The 18,689-nt window shown below is 53.4% G+C and overlaps 2 protein-coding genes and 1 long non-coding RNA gene across 21 annotated transcripts; 2 read left to right on the forward strand and 1 right to left on the reverse strand.

The window, feature by feature from the left end:
* Positions 1-1,777: 1,777 nt before the first annotated feature.
* COMMD4 (COMM domain containing 4) lies at positions 1,778-7,593 on the forward strand. Of its 3 annotated transcripts, none has more exons than XM_036907656.2 (8): positions 1,778-1,944; positions 5,121-5,192; positions 5,373-5,438; positions 5,626-5,665; positions 5,915-6,034; positions 6,205-6,285; positions 7,043-7,219; positions 7,303-7,593. In XM_036907656.2, exons 1-8 carry the CDS (start codon positions 1,942-1,944, stop codon positions 7,341-7,343), a joined length of 600 nt encoding a protein of 199 aa, XP_036763551.1. In that variant the 5' UTR covers positions 1,778-1,941; the 3' UTR covers positions 7,344-7,593. The 3 variants fall into 3 exon arrangements, with proteins under 3 accessions (XP_036763551.1, XP_036763553.1, XP_036763550.1); XM_036907658.2 differs by lacking the exon at positions 1,778-1,944 and adding an exon at positions 2,102-2,439; XM_036907655.2 differs by lacking the exon at positions 1,778-1,944 and adding an exon at positions 2,469-2,720.
* Positions 7,594-10,310: 2,717 nt separating this feature from the next.
* LOC130679637 (uncharacterized) lies at positions 10,311-13,614 on the reverse strand. The gene is made up of 3 exons (XR_008992682.1): positions 13,071-13,614; positions 12,504-12,915; positions 10,311-10,971 (listed from the first exon to the last, which is right to left on the reverse strand). It is a non-coding gene; the product is annotated as an uncharacterized LOC130679637 (long non-coding RNA).
* Positions 11,605-18,381, forward strand: NEIL1 (nei like DNA glycosylase 1). 17 transcript variants are annotated; one of them, XR_008992679.1, is made up of 10 exons: positions 11,609-12,320; positions 13,507-13,963; positions 15,780-15,914; positions 16,008-16,071; positions 16,341-16,440; positions 16,858-16,985; positions 17,356-17,383; positions 17,569-17,630; positions 17,829-17,962; positions 18,091-18,230. XR_008992679.1 is itself a non-coding variant. In XM_057488997.1 (10 exons), exons 2-9 carry the CDS (start codon positions 13,530-13,532, stop codon positions 17,947-17,949), a joined length of 1,131 nt encoding a protein of 376 aa, XP_057344980.1. In that variant the 5' UTR covers positions 11,612-12,320; positions 13,507-13,529; the 3' UTR covers positions 17,950-17,962; positions 18,091-18,230. The 17 variants fall into 17 exon arrangements, 14 of the variants coding, with proteins under 14 accessions (XP_057344982.1, XP_057344985.1, XP_057344984.1 ...); XM_057488997.1 differs by having other exon boundaries at positions 11,612-12,320; positions 17,770-17,962; XM_057488998.1 differs by having other exon boundaries at positions 11,613-12,320; positions 17,797-17,962.
* Positions 18,382-18,689: the final 308 nt, after the last annotated feature.

Below are 18,689 nucleotides of genomic sequence, written 5' to 3' on the forward strand. Positions count from 1 at the left end.
CAAGGGGTTAACATCCAAAATATATAAAGAACTTACACACCTCAACACCCAAAAAGCAAATAACCCGATTAACAAATGGGCAGAGGATATGAAGAGTTGGTTCTCCAAAGAAGAAATTCAGATGGCCAACAGACACATGAAAAGATGCTCCACATCACTAATCATCAGGGAAATGCAAATTAAAACCACAATGAGATATCACCTCACACCAGTAAGGATCACCACCATCCAAAAGACAAACAACAACAAATGTTGGCGAGGCTGTGGAGAAAGGGGAACCCTCCTACACTGCTGGTGGGAATGTAAGCTAGTTCAACCATTGTGGAAAGCAGTATGGAGGTTCCTCAAAAAACTAAAAATAGAAATACCATTTGACCCCAGAATCCCACTTCTTGGAATATACCCAAAGAATACAACTTCTCAGATTCAAAAAGACTTATGCACCCCTATGTTCATTGCAGCACTTTTTACAATAGCCAAGATATGGAAGCAACCTAAGTGTCCATCAGTAGATGAATGGATAAAGAAGATGTGGTACATACATACAACGGAATATTATTCAGCCATAAGAAAGAAACAAATCCTACCATTTGCAACAACATGGATGGAGCTGGAGGATATTATGCTCAGTGAAATAAGCCAGGTGGAGAAAGACAAATACCAAATGATTTCCCTCATTTGTGGAGTATAACAATGAAGCAAAACTGAAGGAACAAAATGGCAGCAGACTCAGAGACTCCAAGAATGAACTAGTGGTTACCAAAGGGGAGGGGTGTGGGAGGGCGTGTGGGGAGGGAGGGAGAAGGGAACTGAGGGGTATTATGTGTAGTACACATGGTGTAGGGGATCACGGGGAGAACAGTGTATCACAGAGAAGGGACATAGTGGATCTCTGGCAACTTGCTGCACTGATGGACAGTGACTGCATTGGGGTATGGGTGGGTACTTGATAATATGGGTAAATGTAGTAACCACATTGTTTTTTCATGTGAAACCTTCATAAGAGTGTATATCAATCATACCTTAATAAAAAGAGTAAGCTGGCTCTTTTAGCAGGCTAAGGCAAATTTTACAGTGTCATGATCTAAGTGATACAGTGAAGTCACGGGTCATGCTGAGACACTCTTATTTGCGGAACATTCAAACATTCCAGGCCAAGTTATTCCTGGCTTTTTGAGCTTTAACTGATCTCACTGAAGAGATTCCTAGTCTGGTATCTTTACCCTAGGGAATTAGTGTGACTCTGACTTTGAATAATACTTAACAGTTTCCATTTGGGACTTCTTTGCACATTGTTACATTGTTTTGACTGTAATTATCTTGCTTTGCTTTTTTTCCGGAGGTCCTCACCCTACTCTGCCTAAACCCATGGTCCCTGTCTCATAATGTTGGTGAGGCCATAGGGGGAGAGTTCTCGAACATGTCACTAGTTAAAGCCCTTTTTGCTAGGCAACTAAGGGGACTCATCAAAATAAAATAAAATACCCAGGCACTTGAAGTAGGTATGTTACCGGTAACGTTCTGTTTCCTTATAAGGGTGCTGCTTACATGGGGCGTTCATATTTCAGTAAAGTTTTAAAAACGTCTTCTGCCACAGCCCCAGCTTATATAACCGCACTGCTTACTGGTGGAAAACCTGGGACTGACCCGACTACGCCTGCGTAGGAGCGTTACTCTGGCCCCTCCCCCCTCAGGCCGGACAAATTAAACTGCTCCCACTCCCGTCCTCCCTTCTCCTGCTTTCATTCTGCCCTCGGTTACACTGGGGGCTGGCGCTGCCCGTTTCTGGGGAAGGGCTCGGGGACGGGGAGCGGAGGCGCCGGCCTTCCGAGCCCCGGCAGCCCCAGGGTCCGCGCCCCGCCCCCGCGTCACGTGGCCGGCGCGTCAGGTGACCAGGCGCCGCCGGGAGGATAAGCTCCGCGGCCCGGGCCCCCTGGCGCGATGGTAGGCTTGGGGGCGCTGGGGGCGCTGGGGGCGCTGGGGGCGCTGGGGGCGGGCGGGGTAGGACCCCGGCTCGCTACTGCCGCTGCGGGGCGGAGGGGGCGCGGGTCTGCGGCGGCCCCTCGGCAGACACCTGCGGCGCGGTGCTGAGGGCCGCGGCCCGGGGGAGGAGAGCCCCCTCCGCCCACCCCCCAGCGGGACGGGCGAGGCCCCGGGGCGTGCTCGGCGGGGAGGGGGGGCCGCCGCCTTCTGGGGGAGGAGACCTTCCAGGCCCTCTGCGGCCCCAGGAGAATCTCCCAGGAACCTTGGGAAAGGACTTGCCTGCAGTTTGGCTCGTCTTCCTCGCTGTTCGGAAGCTGCTTCGCTCCTCCGAGAGCCAGGAAAGAAGAGGTTTGGAAGTGGGGCTTCCCAACTCGTGCATCCATTCGTTCCTGCTCTAGACCGTGCACATGCCAGGCCCTGGGGCTCCAGCTGAAGAGGCTTGAACTGACAGGCATGGTTAACAAGGCTTGAGAGAAGGGGCCTGACAGGGCCTCCTCGTGCATGGGACGCTTCCCGAGAACAGCATCAGCTTAGGGCGGGGAAGAAGGTGCCGGCTGCGTGCAGTGTCGTCTGTGTACCAGCGGTTAGGAGGCACTGGGGATGGGGGGCTGTATCTTCAGACAGGGGACACCGTGTTCCAAGACCAGATGAGAGTGAGCACAGTCCCCTGGGAGTGCATGCATGTCACCTGCTGCAAGAGTATAAACTGGAGGTTAATAGAAAATGGGGCTGGACAGGTGAGTAAAGGCCAAATCTTGCTGGGTCTTCAAAGCCACGAAAAGGAGTTTGAACTTCAAGAAGACGGCACTGGGAAGCTAGGAAGATCCTTTTGGCCGACCTGTGGAGAAAGCGGGAGGGGAGCAGAGAGTCCAAGCTGGGGCAGCAGATCTCCAGCAGGTGGCAGTGACCTGGGTTAGCGTGGAGATAGAAGTGGGGGAAGCCAGCAGGGCCCAGGGGCTAAATGCATGAGAGGAAAAGGAGACGGAGGAGTCTGGGCTTGGTGTTCAGTGAGGTGGGGAACCCAGGAGGGGGAGCGGGTTTCAGTGAGAGGAGCATCGGTCACTTCACACATGCTGCTGTTTAGGAGACAGTCCGGATTTAAGGGTTAGGAGCTTGGCAGAGAATCCACAATGGCAGTTATAAATTTGGGAGTCATCAACACAAAGATGATCTTTGAACCCTAAACACTTGGAACCTATCTCAGCAAGAAATTGAGTTGGGAAGAGAGAGCCTAGGACAAAGCCTAAGAAATGCTAGCATTTTTAGAAATTACACAAAGAACACATTCTGCAGTTTAAATAAAATAAATAATGGAGAGATGGCAGAAGTAAGAAAAAGATGGTAGAAGACTTTCATGGGTAGAAGTCAGGGGCCCGTGAACTTAGGAAAACTCTTACATTTAATTTTCACTGATTTCAAACTGAAAAATAGTCATTTCCCTCAGTTATGAATGTCAGCAATACGACCCGCTATTATCAGCACCTCTGACTTCGACACTAATTGAAATCAGGTGTTTTCACATCACATTACAGCTGTTGGCATTGTTTGCATATTGTTTATGCTTGTCATTTCTAAATTACAAGGGTTGTTAGACTTGAAGCGTATACCATATCACCAATTTGTTTTGAATATTTTGATAACTTTTCATAAGTTTTCTTCGCAATTCTAAGTATTTTATGCGTTTAAATTGTTCTGAGAAAGGCCTGTGGAATTCACCAGATGAGTCCATGTCACAAAAAGGTTAAAAAACCCTGAAATAGAGAAAAGTGCAAGACTGTCACCACCTTGCCAGTAGTCCCAGTCCTGTGTCCCAAGGTGATGACAGCAGGCAGTCTGAGGAGATTGCCGTTTGGGGCCTGGGGAAAGGAGAGTGAGCCAGCAAATGAGACCTGGGCTAGGCTAGAGTCCAGACGAAAATGCAGCTTCAAGAAGGAGGGGTTCATGCCAGATGCTGCTAAGGAAGGAAGGAAGACTGCATTTAGTGACAGGAGTCATTTGTGACTGTGGCTAGAGAACGTCTTCAGAGGCCCACATAAAAGCCCCAGCAAAGTTGAGTCAGGTGTGGTGGGTGGATGTGGCGGGTGAAAACGGGCAGGAGGGTTGGAGGTTGTGGAGCAGGTCTGCAGTGGTTGGTAAGGTGAACCGTGGGCCCAGGCAGAGGATGTGGAGTTGCCAGGCTGCATTGCAGGCCCGGCACAATCAGGAGAACATGGACACAAGTGTCTTCAGTTTGTGGGGTTTTGTTCCCGACATTTGTAATCAGCCCAGGTAGAGGCATGGCAAGATGCACATGTACGTTATAGTGGGTTAGAGCTTTGCCGGCCAAACAGAGCAAAGGACAATTGATTGGGGAAAAGAGGATGTTGGTAAGACATGGTTGACAGGATGGGTTTGCATTCTAAGAGAAGAAACAGACCTCGAATAAATAATAAAATGTGCAGTGATAGATGTTGTGGAAATGAAGATGATGGTGAAGAGCTATTTTTTTTTAACAATAAAATAATAAAATCTTCATACAATAAGCCACACATAGGTAAATGTACAGTTTGGTAAGACTTGACACATATGTGCTTGTGAAACCATTACCACAGTCAAGATAGTGAACATATTCATTGGCCCCTGACATTTCCTTGTGTGAGGGGTTATTTGAAAAGGTATGGTCAGAGAAGGCCCGTCCTTTGACCAGAGATGGTCAAGAAGCATCATTTGAAGAGAGACCTGAATGAGGAAGAGCAAGCCGCACAGAGGGGACGGCTTGGGTGATGGCAGGAGTGTGCCTGGTGGGACTGATGAATGGCAGGGAGGCCAGTGTGGCTGGAGCCGGGAAGGGAAGAGAGGGGAGAGGTCGTTGGTGGATGAGGCCAGGGGTTTGGTTTTGTTCCATGTAATACTCCCAGTACGTAGAGTGGGATCTGTCCCAGAGAAGGCACCCAGCTCATGTTTGCCCAGCAGATGAATGCCTGGGGTAGGCATCTGGACAAGTTTGGTGGCAAGGTGGGTCAAGAGAGTTCTCTGAACTGCCTGGGGAGACGTGGCCAGAGGACAAGGAGCAGGGGTCCCTGAGGAGCAAGTGTGGGAGACAACTGACCACCCTCAGCCCTCCCTGCAGCCTGACCACTCACCTCACTCCTGTGCAGAGGTTCCGGTTCTGTGGTGATCTGGACTGCCCCGACTGGGTCCTGGCAGAGATCAGCACGCTGGCCAAGATTGTTAAGTGCACGGGGTCTTCTTGGTGGTGGGGAGGGCGGGGCCGGGGATAGGCCACGCAGGCGCAGGGTGGTGAGGTCCCCTGGGGCCGCGGCCTCGGTGCCCTCTGCCCGTCCGAGCATGCTGTGGGGCTTTGGTCACGTGGCCGGGCCGTCTGGCTCATGGAAGGCCTCCCCCTTCAGTCCTCCGTGAAGCTGAGGTTGCTGTGTAGCCAGGTGCTGAAGGAGCTTCTGGGACGGGGGACTGACGTGAGTGCAGGGCCCGGCACCCCCTTGCCCCACGACCCTGTGTCCCCACTGCCCTGAAAGTGCCCCAGACCCAGGGGTGAGGGTGACGAGCCTCCTGCCGTCCCTGGATACCTAACATCCTCACCACAGGATTCGGGTTCAGGGGCAGGGGACTGGTGCCCCCGCTGAGCGCCTCCTTTCCCCCCAGTACGAGAAGATCCTGAAGCTCACGGCCGACGCCAGGTTTGGTGAGTATCCAGCCCCCAGCCCTCTGGGTGACCATGGGTACTTGGCCTGGGGCCTGGCACGGAGGCCTCTGCTCCCAGCAGCCCACCCTGACCCACCCACCTCAGCAGAGGAACACGAGGGGAAGAAAGACATTGACAGTCCCACCCCAGGGTCCTCTGCCAGCTCCCGGTGGGGTGGAAGCAGTGCTGGTGGCTCAAGGAGGCCTGGGGCCGCGGTGACACCCCCACCCTGCTCACGGGTCCTCCCAGAGTCGGGCGATGTGAAGGCCACTGTGGCAGTGCTGAGTTTCATCCTCTCCAGCGCGGCCAAACATAGCGTGGACGGCGAGTCCCTGTCCAGTGAACTGCAGCAGCTGGGACTGCCCAAAGGTAAGGGGGCTCAAGCGGCAGGCGGGTAGCCTGTGGGCCAGGGGCTGCTGGGCAGCAGGCCAGTGTGAGCCTGAGATGCGTCCTGCCTCTGTGGGCGAGGACCCTAAGTTTGCCGTCAGAGCAGCCCCAGCCTCCACCTCCTACCTCAGGGACCTCCTTTCCGCCCCCAGAGCACGCAGCCGGCCTGTGTCGCTGTTATGAGGAGAAGCAGAGCCCCCTGCAGGAGCACCTGCGGGCCTGCAGCCTTCGGGGTGAGTGTGGGGCACATCGGGGTGGGGCCTGGGTCCCAGTCTAGCAGGTGCATGCAGCGCGGAGGTGCTTGTCCTCAGAAAGGAGACGTAGCCATAGTCCCATGTTAGCAGCCAGAGCTGACTCCATGTCCACCCAGGTTTCTTTCCTCAGATCCGCTTGGAGAGTTTGGGCTTCCAGTTATTGAGTACCTGCTGTGGGTGAGAGGGGTGAGAGCTTCTCAGAGGCCGCAAGGCCTTGAAGGGCTGGGGGCTGCCTGGCCCGCCAGCCTGCGATCTTTTTTTTGAGAGGGTATCTCTCATATTTATTGATCAAATGGTTGTTAACAACAATAAAATTCTGTATAGGGGACTCAATGCACAATCATTAATCAACCTCAAGCCTAATTCTCAACAGTCTCCAATCTTCTGAAGCATAACAAGTCCTTACATGGTGAACAGTGCAAGGGCAGTCATATCACAGAAACTTTCGGTTTTGATCACGCATCATGAACTGTAAACAATCAGGTCAAATATGATTATTCGTTTGATTTTTATACTTGATTTATATGTGAATCCCACATTTCTCCCTTATTATTATTATTATTATTATTTTTAGTAAAATGCTGAAGTGGTAGGTAGATGCAAGATAAAGGTAGAAAACATAGTTTACTGCTGTAAGAGGGCAAATGTAGATGATCAGGTGTGTGCCTGTAGACTGAGTATTAATCCAAGCTAGACAAGCAGCCTGCGATCTCGAGGGCCCTGCCCTGTCTCGCAGTGAGCAGGCTGGCGGGCGCGGGCTGGCGTGTGGACTACACCCTGAGCTCTAGCCTGCTTCGGTCCGTGGAGGAGCCTGTGCTACACCTGCGGCTGGAGGCGGCAGCTGTGGCGGGTGCCCCGGCCCAGCCGATTGACATGTCCCTGTCGGCAGACAAGTTCCAGGCCCTCCTGGCAGGTGAGACTCAGTTCTAAGTGGGGAGGAAAGGGGCCCTTCCAGACCCCGCCTGACTGCTGCCACCCGCCTCCCCACCCCTGCAGAGCTGAAGCAGGCCCAGGCCCTGATGAGCTCCCTGGGCTGAGAGGAACGCTGGGCTGGGTGGGGCCGCCCGCCTGCATCGGGCCAGGGCCCTCCGGACATCTCTAACGGCGGGGGGGCCCCAGCTCCAGGACCCTGGGGCCTGGCCTCTCACATCTCTGGCTTCCTAGGTTCCCACTTTGAAAATTGAGCATGGGGATTCCGAGGACCTTTTCCAGTATTGCCTTCCCTTCCCCATGAAACGTACTTGTCAATGGTTTCACAAGCAGGAGGAATAAACAAGTGTAAAGGAGTGTGTGCCCATGTTTCTTTCTGGGTTCAGATCACCGGTTTCTGTGACATACGGATGTCTCAGCTGCTGACTGAGGCCTGTCAGGGTGGGGCGGAACACGGACCAAAGTGAAACAGCTGTCTTTAGGTCGGAACACCGGAGTCCCAGCTCCCAGTCCTGTGCTGCTCTTGGCTTTGTCCTCTCTGTGCTGGTCTTGTCCTTAGCCTGTCAGCAAAGAGGTGGCCCCCGGGCCAGACACCCCAGGTAGAAGAAGTAGAGAGCCCTTGTTCTCCTGCCATCTTCTTCAGGAAGAGAGAAAGGCCAGTGTGTGAACCACTTGTTGCCAAGAGGAACGAGGTTATGGACTGAATGCGTCCTGTGAAAGTGCATGTGCTGAAGCCCTAACCCCCATGAGATGCTTGTAGGAGGTGGGTTCTTTGGGAAGTAATTAAGTTCATATCAGGTCATGAGAGTGGGACCCTCATGATGGGATCAGTGCCCTTTTAAGAAGAGAGACTCTCCATGAGCATATACCAAGGAAAGGCCCCGTGGGAACACAGCAAGAGGGTGGCTGGCCATGAGGCAGGAGGGGCCCTCACCAAGAACCAGAGCGGCTAGCTCCTTGGCCTTGGACTTCCCAGCCTCTGGGACTATGAGAAATGTCGACTGTGTCAGCCATGCAGCCTATGGTATTTGGTTACAGTAGCCTGAGTAGACATACGGCCTCTCAGAACTGGCTTAGACCAACGCAGGCTCCTTGCAGAAGAGATGCTTCCAGGGCAGGGCCGGAGAACACAAGGCCAGCCAGAACATCTGGGGATGCAGGGAAGCTTACGACAGCACGTATGTGAGAAGGAGCCAGCTTGTCCCACTGGCCAAAGATGGGACAATTTAGGCATAAAAAGATAAGTGCTGACTCTACTCCTGCTTCTGGAAATGAAGTAGATGCACCTTTCCCTTTCCTCCCGCTGAGGACAGCTGGGAACCTTGGATGTTATAATGAAACGAACGTACGAGGACTGACAGATGGGGAGAAGGCAGGCCGGCTGGCTCCTCAGGACCTGAAGAATACAACAGAGTATTCAAGATTGTCTTTTCGCTTCATGTGTTCATGTGTTCAGACCGAAAAAGCGTGTTACCCTAGCCAGAGGCCCAGGACAGGGGCAGTCCAGCAAGACAGCAAGCTTCCAGGCAGTGCCTGCTGTGCTCCGGCAGGAAAACTGCAGCACCATTGGCACCTCTGCCAGCAAAGGCTGGGTGGAGGCCCAGACTCCCGCCCCATCTGGCAGAGAATCAGAAGGCCAAAGAAGGATCTCTAAACAGCAAGGAAATGGTAAAAGAAGGAATCTTGAAACATCTGGAAGGAAGAACAATAGAAGGAGTAAAAGTAATGCAGTCGGCTTTTCTTCGCTGGTGCTTTTTAAATTATGTTCAACAGTTGGAGCAAAACTTACATACAATATTTGATCTGATTCTCAGTGTGTGCAGAGGTTATTATAAACAGGAGAGGGTGAAGGGAAGTAAGGTTTCTACACTTCACGCAGCTGGATGAAATGTCGATACCAGTGAACTGTGGAAAGTGCAAGTGTGTAATGTAGTATGGAGAGCAGCCACTTCAAAGGCTTGTACAGTGTAAGGCACTCAAAAACAGTGTATAAGTCAAACTGAATTCTAAAAAATGTTCAAGTAGCCCACAAGAAAAAGAAGTCAAAAATGAAAAAGTGGCAGAAAGAAATCACAAGGAAAGCTCTTAAGTCTCCTCAAACGTGTAATACTAGCTTGGTTTCTCAGAATCCCAGAATCCCATGCATACTTCTCTCCTTACTATCATAACACTGCATTGTAATTTTGTATTTACTTGTTTGCCTCTTTTGCCAGTCTGAGTTTCTTAAGAATGGGCACTGTGTCCCCATGTCTGTATAGCCCCAATGCCTAATTAAAGTGCCCCTTCAGGAAATAGGTGCGGCGGGGGAAGATAAGGACAGTGACAGATTGAAAGGTGTTGAATGTAAACAAACTATGAGTCCATAATAGAAAAGAGTCCCTCCTCCACCAAAAAATACCGAGTCAATCTTGATTAGTCACCATTTGATGTTGTTACACCAAATTCTTAGTCTGAAACTTGATAATTAAAGAGAAGAAATTCAGAATATGGGTAAACTTGACTTTTGGGTATTTTAGGATGACCAAATAACCCATCGATGAGGTAAAGCTCTTCAGACTTCCAGCTAGTTAAGTGCCTCCAGCTAATTCCTGATTAATTGAGGCAAGGATCATGAGGGACGATAACGCTGAGTATTTGCGTGGCACTGAGCAGTTACCTGTGTAAACAACCCGGGGTCCCCCAAGTGGTGAATGGATGCACACTGGAACAGCTGCGCTGTGGAACACTCCGCAACAAAAAGGAGTGAATGGATAAGCATGTCAGCAAGGGTGGATCTCACACGCACTATGCTAAGAGAAGTCACACTCAAAAAGCTACATTCTAAAGATTCTTTTTATGTAGTAGTATGGACAAGGCACGCACTAGGGACAGAAAACAGCTCACTGGTTTACAGCGGGTAGGGTGAAAGTGCTGACTGCAAAGATGCATGCACAGATTTTGGGGGGGTGATGGAAATGTATTCCCTCTTTTTTTTTTTTTCCCAGTTGTCAGAAACTTTTATTTATTTTTATTTATTTTACTTTTTGTATTTTTAAAAATTTTTATTAAGGTATGATTGATATACACTTACGAAGGTTTCATGTGAAAAAACAATGTGGTTTCTACATTTACCCATATTATCAAGTCCCCACCCACACCCCAATGCAGTCACTGTCCATCAGTGCAGCAGGATGCCACAGATCCACTGTGTGCCTTTTCTGTGCTACACTGTTCTCCCCGTGACCCCCACACCATGTGTACTGAACATAACACCCCTCAGTCCCCTTCTCCCTCCCTCCCCACCCGGCCTCCCACACCCCTCCCTTTTGGTAACTGCTAGTTCATTCTTCGAGTCTCTGAGTCTGCTGCCATTTTGTTCCTTCAGTTTTGCTTCATTGTTATACTCTACAAATGAGGGAAATCATTGGGCACTTGTCTTTCTCCACCTGGCTTATTTCACTGTGTATTCCCTCTTGATTGTGCCAATAGTTATGTGAGGATATGTATTTGGGAAAACTCACTCTAAAAAGGGTGAATTTACTGAATGCAAATTATACCCTAATTTAAATAAAAAGAGACCAAAAAAAACACAAAATCACCCCACAGATTACTTAAGTGGTCACAGAGTGTGAAACATACCTTTGCAACGCAGAGGCTGTCAAAGTCTCACCCACGGTCAGTTCCAGCCTAAGTGGGACACCCAGATGTTGGGTGCTTCCAAATGCGATACAGTTTGGACTACAGAGCAGCCAGCATCTAGAAGATAGGTGATGATAATTATGATGGAAATAGATATGACAGATCTGAGGAAACATTCAGAAATCCACAATGTGATGGGGCATCTCAAAGGATGATTGGCTTGAACTCTTCAGAAAAGTATTATGAAGACCCCCCAAAAAGGGGTGGTGGGAAAGGTGATTGCATCCAATTAGAAATGACTAAAGAGACATATCCCTATTGGACACTTCCTTGAACAAACCAGCTATAAAAGGCATTTGGGGGACAATTAGGGAGATTTGAATGTGGATTAGGTATTAGATACTAAGTTATTAACTTTAGTAAATATGATAAAGGTTTTGTGGCTTTGTATGATACTGTTTTTTAGAAATGCAAGCCAAAGTGTTAAGGATGAAATGTCATAATTTATCTAATTTACTTTAAAACACACCAAAATAAGTAAGTAGATGAAGGGGGCAAATCATGGCCATGGGACAGGCACCGGTGCCTCTACACTTAGGATGAAACGCAGACGCCTTACAGAGGTGTCCTGAGTCAGAAGCTGACCTGACCTTGCTCATGTGTCTGCCCTCCCCTCCCAGCACTGCCCTCAGCCACACTCTACTGCATAGGCCATCTTTCAAAGGGCCAGTGGCTTTCCCGTCTTCGAGCCTTTGCACTGGCTGTTCCTGCCTGGTGTAAGGTCTTGCCCCCACTCTTTGCCTACTGGCTCCTGCTGAGGTCTCAACTTAAATGTTACTGCAGAGAGGGCCACCCGCCCCCTCCCTGCCCCACCATCACAGGACTACCGGAAGTGGGTTCTGCTTCTCAGCTCTAGTTTTTGTAGCTTGGCTGCACTTTGTACCTGGCAGGTGGTGGTGATGTTTTTGTTTATGTGTTATGTCTGACTGTGCATTGATACCTAGGATCACCACCGGGTCCCCTGGGCCTGCACTTATTGTGCATCTGTGCCAGCCCTGCACACAGCTGCAGGCTTCTCTTCATCTGTACGTTGCTGCTGTTTCCTGCTGGGAGTGTCTACCCTGTCCCAGACTAGCTGGGTGACTTCCCCTAGCCACAGAGAGACGGCTGCAACCAAGCAACTCAGACCTGACCCTGATTCTGCTGGTGCTGGGCACCAGGAAGCTAGGCTCCCAGCCAGGTGACTGCCCCGAAGCCCTTCCCACACCCCGGGCCCCCTAGCTCAGGACCCCCACCCCGAACAGCCTCTTACCACCTGCCCCTGCCCCAGGAACTACACTTCCCGGCAGGCGGTGGAGCGGCACCACGGCTCCCAGCGTGCTCCTGGGCGCGGCAACGCCCCTGGCTCAAAGCTGAGTGGCTGCAGGTTAGGGCTCTAGCCTTGCCGGGAGCTGCTCTGGACACAGGTACGCTGGGGCTGGGGGCAGCAGGATTGAGGAGAGGATGGTATTTGGGGGTCTTGGGGAGGAAGGGAGCAAGGGTTAACCGAGGGCAGGCCCCAGAGGTCGGGGGATGGGAGGCGAACCCTAGGGCACCCCTCCCTCGAGAAATTAGGTATCTGGACGTTCATCTCTTCCCACGAAACGAACCCTTTCAGGTGCCAGGCTCTGGTCAGCGCTGAGGTGGGGGAGCCAGGACAAAGGAGTGTGCCCTGGCTAAGCGCTCCACTCTGCCCCACACATACCTTCACCTTCCATCACACAATGTCCCGGGGTAGAAGAAACCTGGAGGGGGCAAGGGTGAGGAAGTGTGGTGTGCCCGAGACCCTAAATGGGCCTTTCCTAGTCCCCCTGGGCCGTGCTTGCCTAGAGCTCCGGGAGCCCCTCCTCGGAGCCCTGTGGACTTGGCTTCAGCAGATGCACCTGGGGACACCTGCCTGCCTTCCCTCTTCCTCGGCCCTGACCGAGGATGGTGGCAGGCTTGTCCTCACTGCTAGCCGAGCCTCCGAGCGTCCGTTTTCCCAGCTCTCTACCAGACAGGGTCAGGTCCATTCCCTCAGTCCTGTGGCAACAGATGCAGGACAGGTTCTAAGCAGATGGGGTGGTGAGCAAGCAGAGCTGCCACTCTGGGTGGGAGTGGTGCAGAGGCAGGCAGGAAGACAAATTCCAGGTTCTGGGAGTACCTCCAAGAAAAGAGGTGGAGGTGGGGGATGCTACCTTGGATGGGGTGGTCAGGAAGGACCTCTCTCAAGTGCCCCAGACGGGTAGGACAGCAGGTGTGAAGGCATGGAGATGGGAAGAGCAGGTTCTTGGAGCAAGTGAATGAGGGGAACCTGGGAGGAAATGAGATGATGGTTTGGGCCCAGACAGGATCTGGACTTTATTCTAAAAGCGTCAAGCTCCTGAAAGCCCATGGAAGGGGGTTAATGAGCAAGGCAGTCACACGTCCCCAGTCTGAGTTCCCCAGTGCCCTAGGCTTTCCCAGCACTCTCAGGTAGGGGCCAGGGGCTGTGAGGATAGCTGACTTTCCTGTCAACTCCAGTTGACTGTGGTCCCCTCTGACCCTCAGAGTTCTCCTTTGTAAATGAAGGTGATAATTCCTACCTCATAGTGTGCACACCTGGCCCAACCTGCTGTCATCCTCCTTCCACAGGGCCCAGCCACCCCTTCTACAGAATGCCTGAGGGTCCTGAGCTGCACCTGGCCAGCCACTTTGTGAATGAGGCATGCAAGGGGCTTGTGTTTGGCGGGTGTGTGGACAAGTCACCTGTCAGCCGCAACCCTGAGGTGCCCTTTGAGAGCAGTGCCTACTGCATCTCAGCCTCAGCCCGTGGCAAGGAACTGCGCCTTACACTGAGTCCCCTGCCTGGAGCCCAGCCCCCACAGGAGCCACTGGCCCTCATCTTCCACTTTGGCATGTCTGGCTCCTTCCAGCTGGCACCTGGTGATGCGCTGCCACCCCATGCCCATCTGCGCTTTTACACAGCTCCACCCGGTCCCCGACTCGCCCTCTGCTTTGTGGACATCCGCCGCTTTGGCCGCTGGGACCTTGGGGGCCAATGGCAGCCAGGCCGTGGGCCTTGTGTCTTGCTGGAGTATGAGCAGTTCAGGTAGGGCCAGCAGCTGGGGCCCTGGGCCCGGCTCTGTTAGCGCCTCACTGGCCAACGAGGGGTGAGTCCCAGGCCCTCTAGGCCTCAGTAGACCAAGACAGTGTCCTCTCCGGAGGACAGCCAACTGAGCTAATGGATAGGGAAACCCAACGCTTGTGTTGGGGGGTGAGGTTTAAGAGGAGGGTGGGTAGGCATGCCCTGGGAGCATGGCCAGTCAGCACCAGAGCGGGGGCTTGGATCAGCATCCCACTCTGCTTCTGGGTGCCCTCAGGAGGCTGAGAAGGAAGGAGGTGGAGCTTTAAGGACAGGACCAGAAAGGAAGCGAGCAGGAATTGCTTCAAGTGGGTGGGGAGAAGACTGCCTAATGACACAGACTGAGTTGGGTTTTGTGGTCTCCCACATTCTGCCTGCCCACTGGTCTGCATCCTGTGGTCTCCTGTGACTGTGTCCTGCTTGTGGGAAGGATAATAGCCCACCTAGGATGTGGCAGGTTATTTGAGATAACATGGTGTCAACCACTTCCCTCCCTCTAAAGATGAAACATGTATGAGTCCTGCTTCATGCCAGGCCTTCTGGGTGTTGGGAGTGCAGCATTAATCAAAAAGGATGTGGCTTCTGTTCCCACAGAGACAAAGTTCAGGCAGGGCAGGGGGAACAAGGACACAAACTAGATGATTTCAAATTGACACATCTGAAGAAAAATCTAACAGGCAGAGAATGACTTCTGGCCAGGGATGCAGGGGAGGGATATTAGAAGTGCCACTCTGACATCTGAGCCTGCCTGAAGAGAAGGAGCCAGCCACGCAGAGCTGTACAGGAGAAGCATTCTAACTGATAAGGATTGGGAACACAAAGGCCTGGTGTGGACCGGGCAAGCCCTCCCTCCCTAAAGGGCGGTGTGCCTTCAGTTGGACCTCAGGAGACTTTATTGCCCCATGGGGTGAGGCAGGGCTTCTGTTATCACAGAAGGCAGCTGACTCCAGGCCTTCCCGGGCATGACCTTAAGTACACCCCTGGGAAGCGTCTGCAGTGGTCCTGTATTCCTACCACCCCACTTTTCCTGGGGAGTCATGCCCCAAGTCAGCCGCCAGCTGGCTCTGAAGTTTCTGAGCATTTTGGCTGCTTTCAATCTTACAGCGGGGGAGCCTGTGGGCATCTGCTCCCTTCAGTGATCCAATCACCCAGGCTAACCTTTGCCTTTATCTTTACCCCAAAGCTCTGTCTTCTGGCCCCTATTTCATATGTTCCTTGTGCCTATCACTGAGTCAGTCTTGCCATGACCCTTTTACACAAAGAAAGAAGATGTGTCTTCGTGGTGGTGGTGAGAGACCTGTGACCCTTGCAGGCTGGTGGGGGCTGCTGGAGCACCGTGAGCCAGGACTTCCCCCCATGCACCTGCTGCCCACAGCCAGTGCCAGCTTCCCCAGGTCTTGAAAACAGCTGACGCTGCCGACGGCAAATCCCCGTACTGAAGCAACCAGAAGGCCTAGGGAGTTCCCGACTGAGCACCACGATGTCTGGGGATTGAGGCACTTTGGTGATATACATACAGTATATACAAACTCGCGTTTCCTTGAACACGTTGCTTCTGATTGGTATTTTTCACCTTTTGAAGTGAATTAACACCCCATATTGTTCCCATTTAACAGGTAGCAAAACTGAGGTTCCCACTGCCAAAATAGCACTGAGGCTGGGAAAAGGGGTCCTGGGACTCCCAGTTTCTTTCCCCAGCCCCTCTCTACTATCTCATGACAAGAAGGCTGGCAAGAATTGGGGGGTGCCCAGCATGGGGGGAGAATAAATCTCATGTGCCCAGGCTGTGTCCCCCCAGGAAAAATGTGTTACGAAACCTAGCGGACAAGGCCTTTGACCGGCCCATCTGTGAAGCCCTCTTGGACCAAAGGTTCTTCAATGGCATTGGAAACTATCTGCGGGCAGAGATCCTGCACCGGTCAGCAGGCAGCCCCGGGCATGAGGGCCGAGGTGGGCTGGCTGTGCCCCCATTCTCCACTGCCTACACGGCTTCTCCCCCACCCCCTTGCAGGCTGAAGGTACCCCCCTTCCAGAAGGCCCGCACAGTTCTGGAGGCACTACGGCAGCGCAGGCAGGTGAGGGCTCAAGGGGGGATGCACACCCACCCACTGGTGCAGGCCACCAGGGGCATGGTCTGGGGTCAGGTGTCTTCAGATCAGCTCCTTTCTCAGATTTGGGTCTCGCTTCCCCTTCTCTACAATGTATGTGATTGGGGGGTGGGGTTTGGACGCACATCTCTGAGTCCTGCCAAGCTCAGAGGGGATCTGCTCCCTGGGAGGTCAGCTACCTTCTGAGTGGGCCTGCCTCATGTTGACAGCCAGGTCCTGCCCCTGCCCTTCTCTAGAGCCCAGAACTGACCCTGAGCCAGAAGATCAGGGCCAAGCTGTGGAACCCGGACTTGCTGGAGCTGTGCCACTCGGTGCCCAAGGAAGTGGTCCAGCTGGGTGAGGTCCAGAAGGCAAAAATGGCCAGCCACCTCTGCTTTGGCATATTGTGAGACCCTGGGACAGTTCCTGCCCTTCTCTGGGCCTGGTTCCCTGCCTGCGAAATGGAAGTTTGCATATCTTCCAAGTTTGTTGCTAAATGCACTAGGCCTCTTCACTTGCCAGCTCTCTATGCCCTCCAAGGTGCCCCTAAGGCAGGCAGGGCAGGGATTCTTCCCCTCACTCCCGGATGGGGAAGCCACGGCCCAGAGCAGGGAACACACCAGCCTCAGGTCACACTGCCGGAAGAGGGGAGCCCTGGCCCTCTGACTCCGTCTGTCAGCTGACGCGGCTGAGCGCTGGGCCAGGTCACCCAGGCTCTCCTTCCTCCCAGCCTGACGCAGCCCTCTGACCTCCTGCTGCTCCTCTGTCCCACAGGGGGCAAAGGTTACGGGCCAGAGCGTGGGGAGGAGGACTTTGCTGCCTTTCGTGCCTGGCTGCGGTGCTACAGCATCCCCGGCATGAGCTCTCTGCGGGACCGGCACGGCCGCACCATCTGGTTCCAGGTTTGGGCCCTAACGCTCACGTAGTCAAAGGAAGCCGGTAGGGTGGGGATACCTGGAGTTACAGCAGGGCAAGAGCTGGGGTCTCCCAGGTGGAGGTGATCAGGGCCTATCTAGGGCCCCAAGGGCCACGCTGCTCCTGAGGTCTAAGCCTTCCCTGTGCTTCGCCCCCCACTCCTGAGTCCCAGCTAGTGCAGCAGCCCAAGGCGGAGTGGCCTTGTAGATGCGGGCTCTCACCTGGGGGGAAGAGGATCAGTCTTCCTAGGAGGAGCTTCACTGACCTGGAAGAGACAGGTGTGAGTTCCGCCTCTCCGGGGAAAACTACCCCTCCCCCAACTGGCTTGATTCCTAAATTCTCCTCATTACATTTTAGGGGGATGCTGGACCCCTGGCACCCAAAGGTAAGCTACTCCTAATGTAAGAAACTAACAGAGCAGAAGGCACTGGTTGCCTGCCAGAGCTACGCACGCTTCTCCATCCTAGTCCCTGCCCCAGGCCTGGGTGTTACTGGAGGGGGAGAGGGGGAGTCTGGGGAAAGGGGGCTGAGGCCACAGGGCCCTCCCGCCCCAACATCAGTGTCCTGCAGGGGGCACGTCCCGCATGAAGAAACTCAAGGGAGCACAGTGGGGTCCTGAGGACAGAGTGGAGGTACGGCCCCTACCCTAGGTGTGCTTCTACCTCCTTTGCCCTGTCCCCTGCCGGGGCCACACCTCCCAGACCAGGCTTTTGGGCAGCTGCCTTCCCCTAACAGGGGGGGTGCTGAGCATCCTCTGAACTACTCTCTTAGCCACTCAGGGACCTGGGTCTCACCCAGGACCCTCCACTTCCAAGCAAGCCCCGTTCCAGGACACGCAGGGCACGGAGAGGCCCTCCTGGGCAGCCTAGAGCCCAGCAGCCCAAGGAGACCAGCATCCAGCAGGATCCAGAAGACCCCCCAGTCCCTGGAAAGGGGAAGAGGATGGGATGATTGGCGACCTCGGGTGGGCCTTCCTCAACACCCTGTTCTGAGGAGGGAAGGGGCACCACCAAAACAGGCTGGTGGAGCAAGGCTGCTGGGGCAGCCCCCAGCCGGGGCTCTGAGCTGCCATCTCACCTGTCTTCCCCACAGGCTGCCGCAGAGCCCAGAAACCAAAGATCAAGGCTGATACCCTATCCTTGGAGCCTGAGAGGACGTCAGACTCCTAGCAGGATGGTCTCCTTCCTTGCGTCCACCTCAGCCCACTGGACCTGGTGGCCTGTGCGGCTTCCTAAAGGCAGGAGGTAGTTGTGGGGGCTGGCTGCCCATGGCTCTGTCAGCTGTTCCATGCACGACTATGACGTTTTAATTGTAATCCACCTTCCCCATTTTTTAAGCCCATGTAAAAAATGCTGTAACTTTTTATAAACTGATGAACTTCTTGATACTTCTTGGACCGGCTGCTAAAGGTCTGGGAAAGCCAAGTTGGGAGGGCCTGCTGCCAGCCCTGGGAACAGGTGGGCCACTTCTTCAGCACGTCAGACCGAGCCCCATACCAGTCCTCAAAGCCCTGGCTCTCAGAAGACAGTCTGCCTCTGCCGGGACATCCCCCCAGAGGTAGTGTGGAGATGCAGGCCCCAAGCAGCCCAGGCTCCACAGGTCCCCCAGTACAGGAGTCCTGAGGGCCTGTGGCTGTTCCTGACCCTGACTAGTCAACGCTCCTCTTAATGGGAGCCAACCAGAACTCCCCT

This window comes from Manis pentadactyla, chromosome 11 (assembly GCF_030020395.1).
Source record: "Manis pentadactyla isolate mManPen7 chromosome 11, mManPen7.hap1, whole genome shotgun sequence".
NCBI classification, from domain to species: Eukaryota; Metazoa; Chordata; class Mammalia; order Pholidota; family Manidae; genus Manis; species Manis pentadactyla.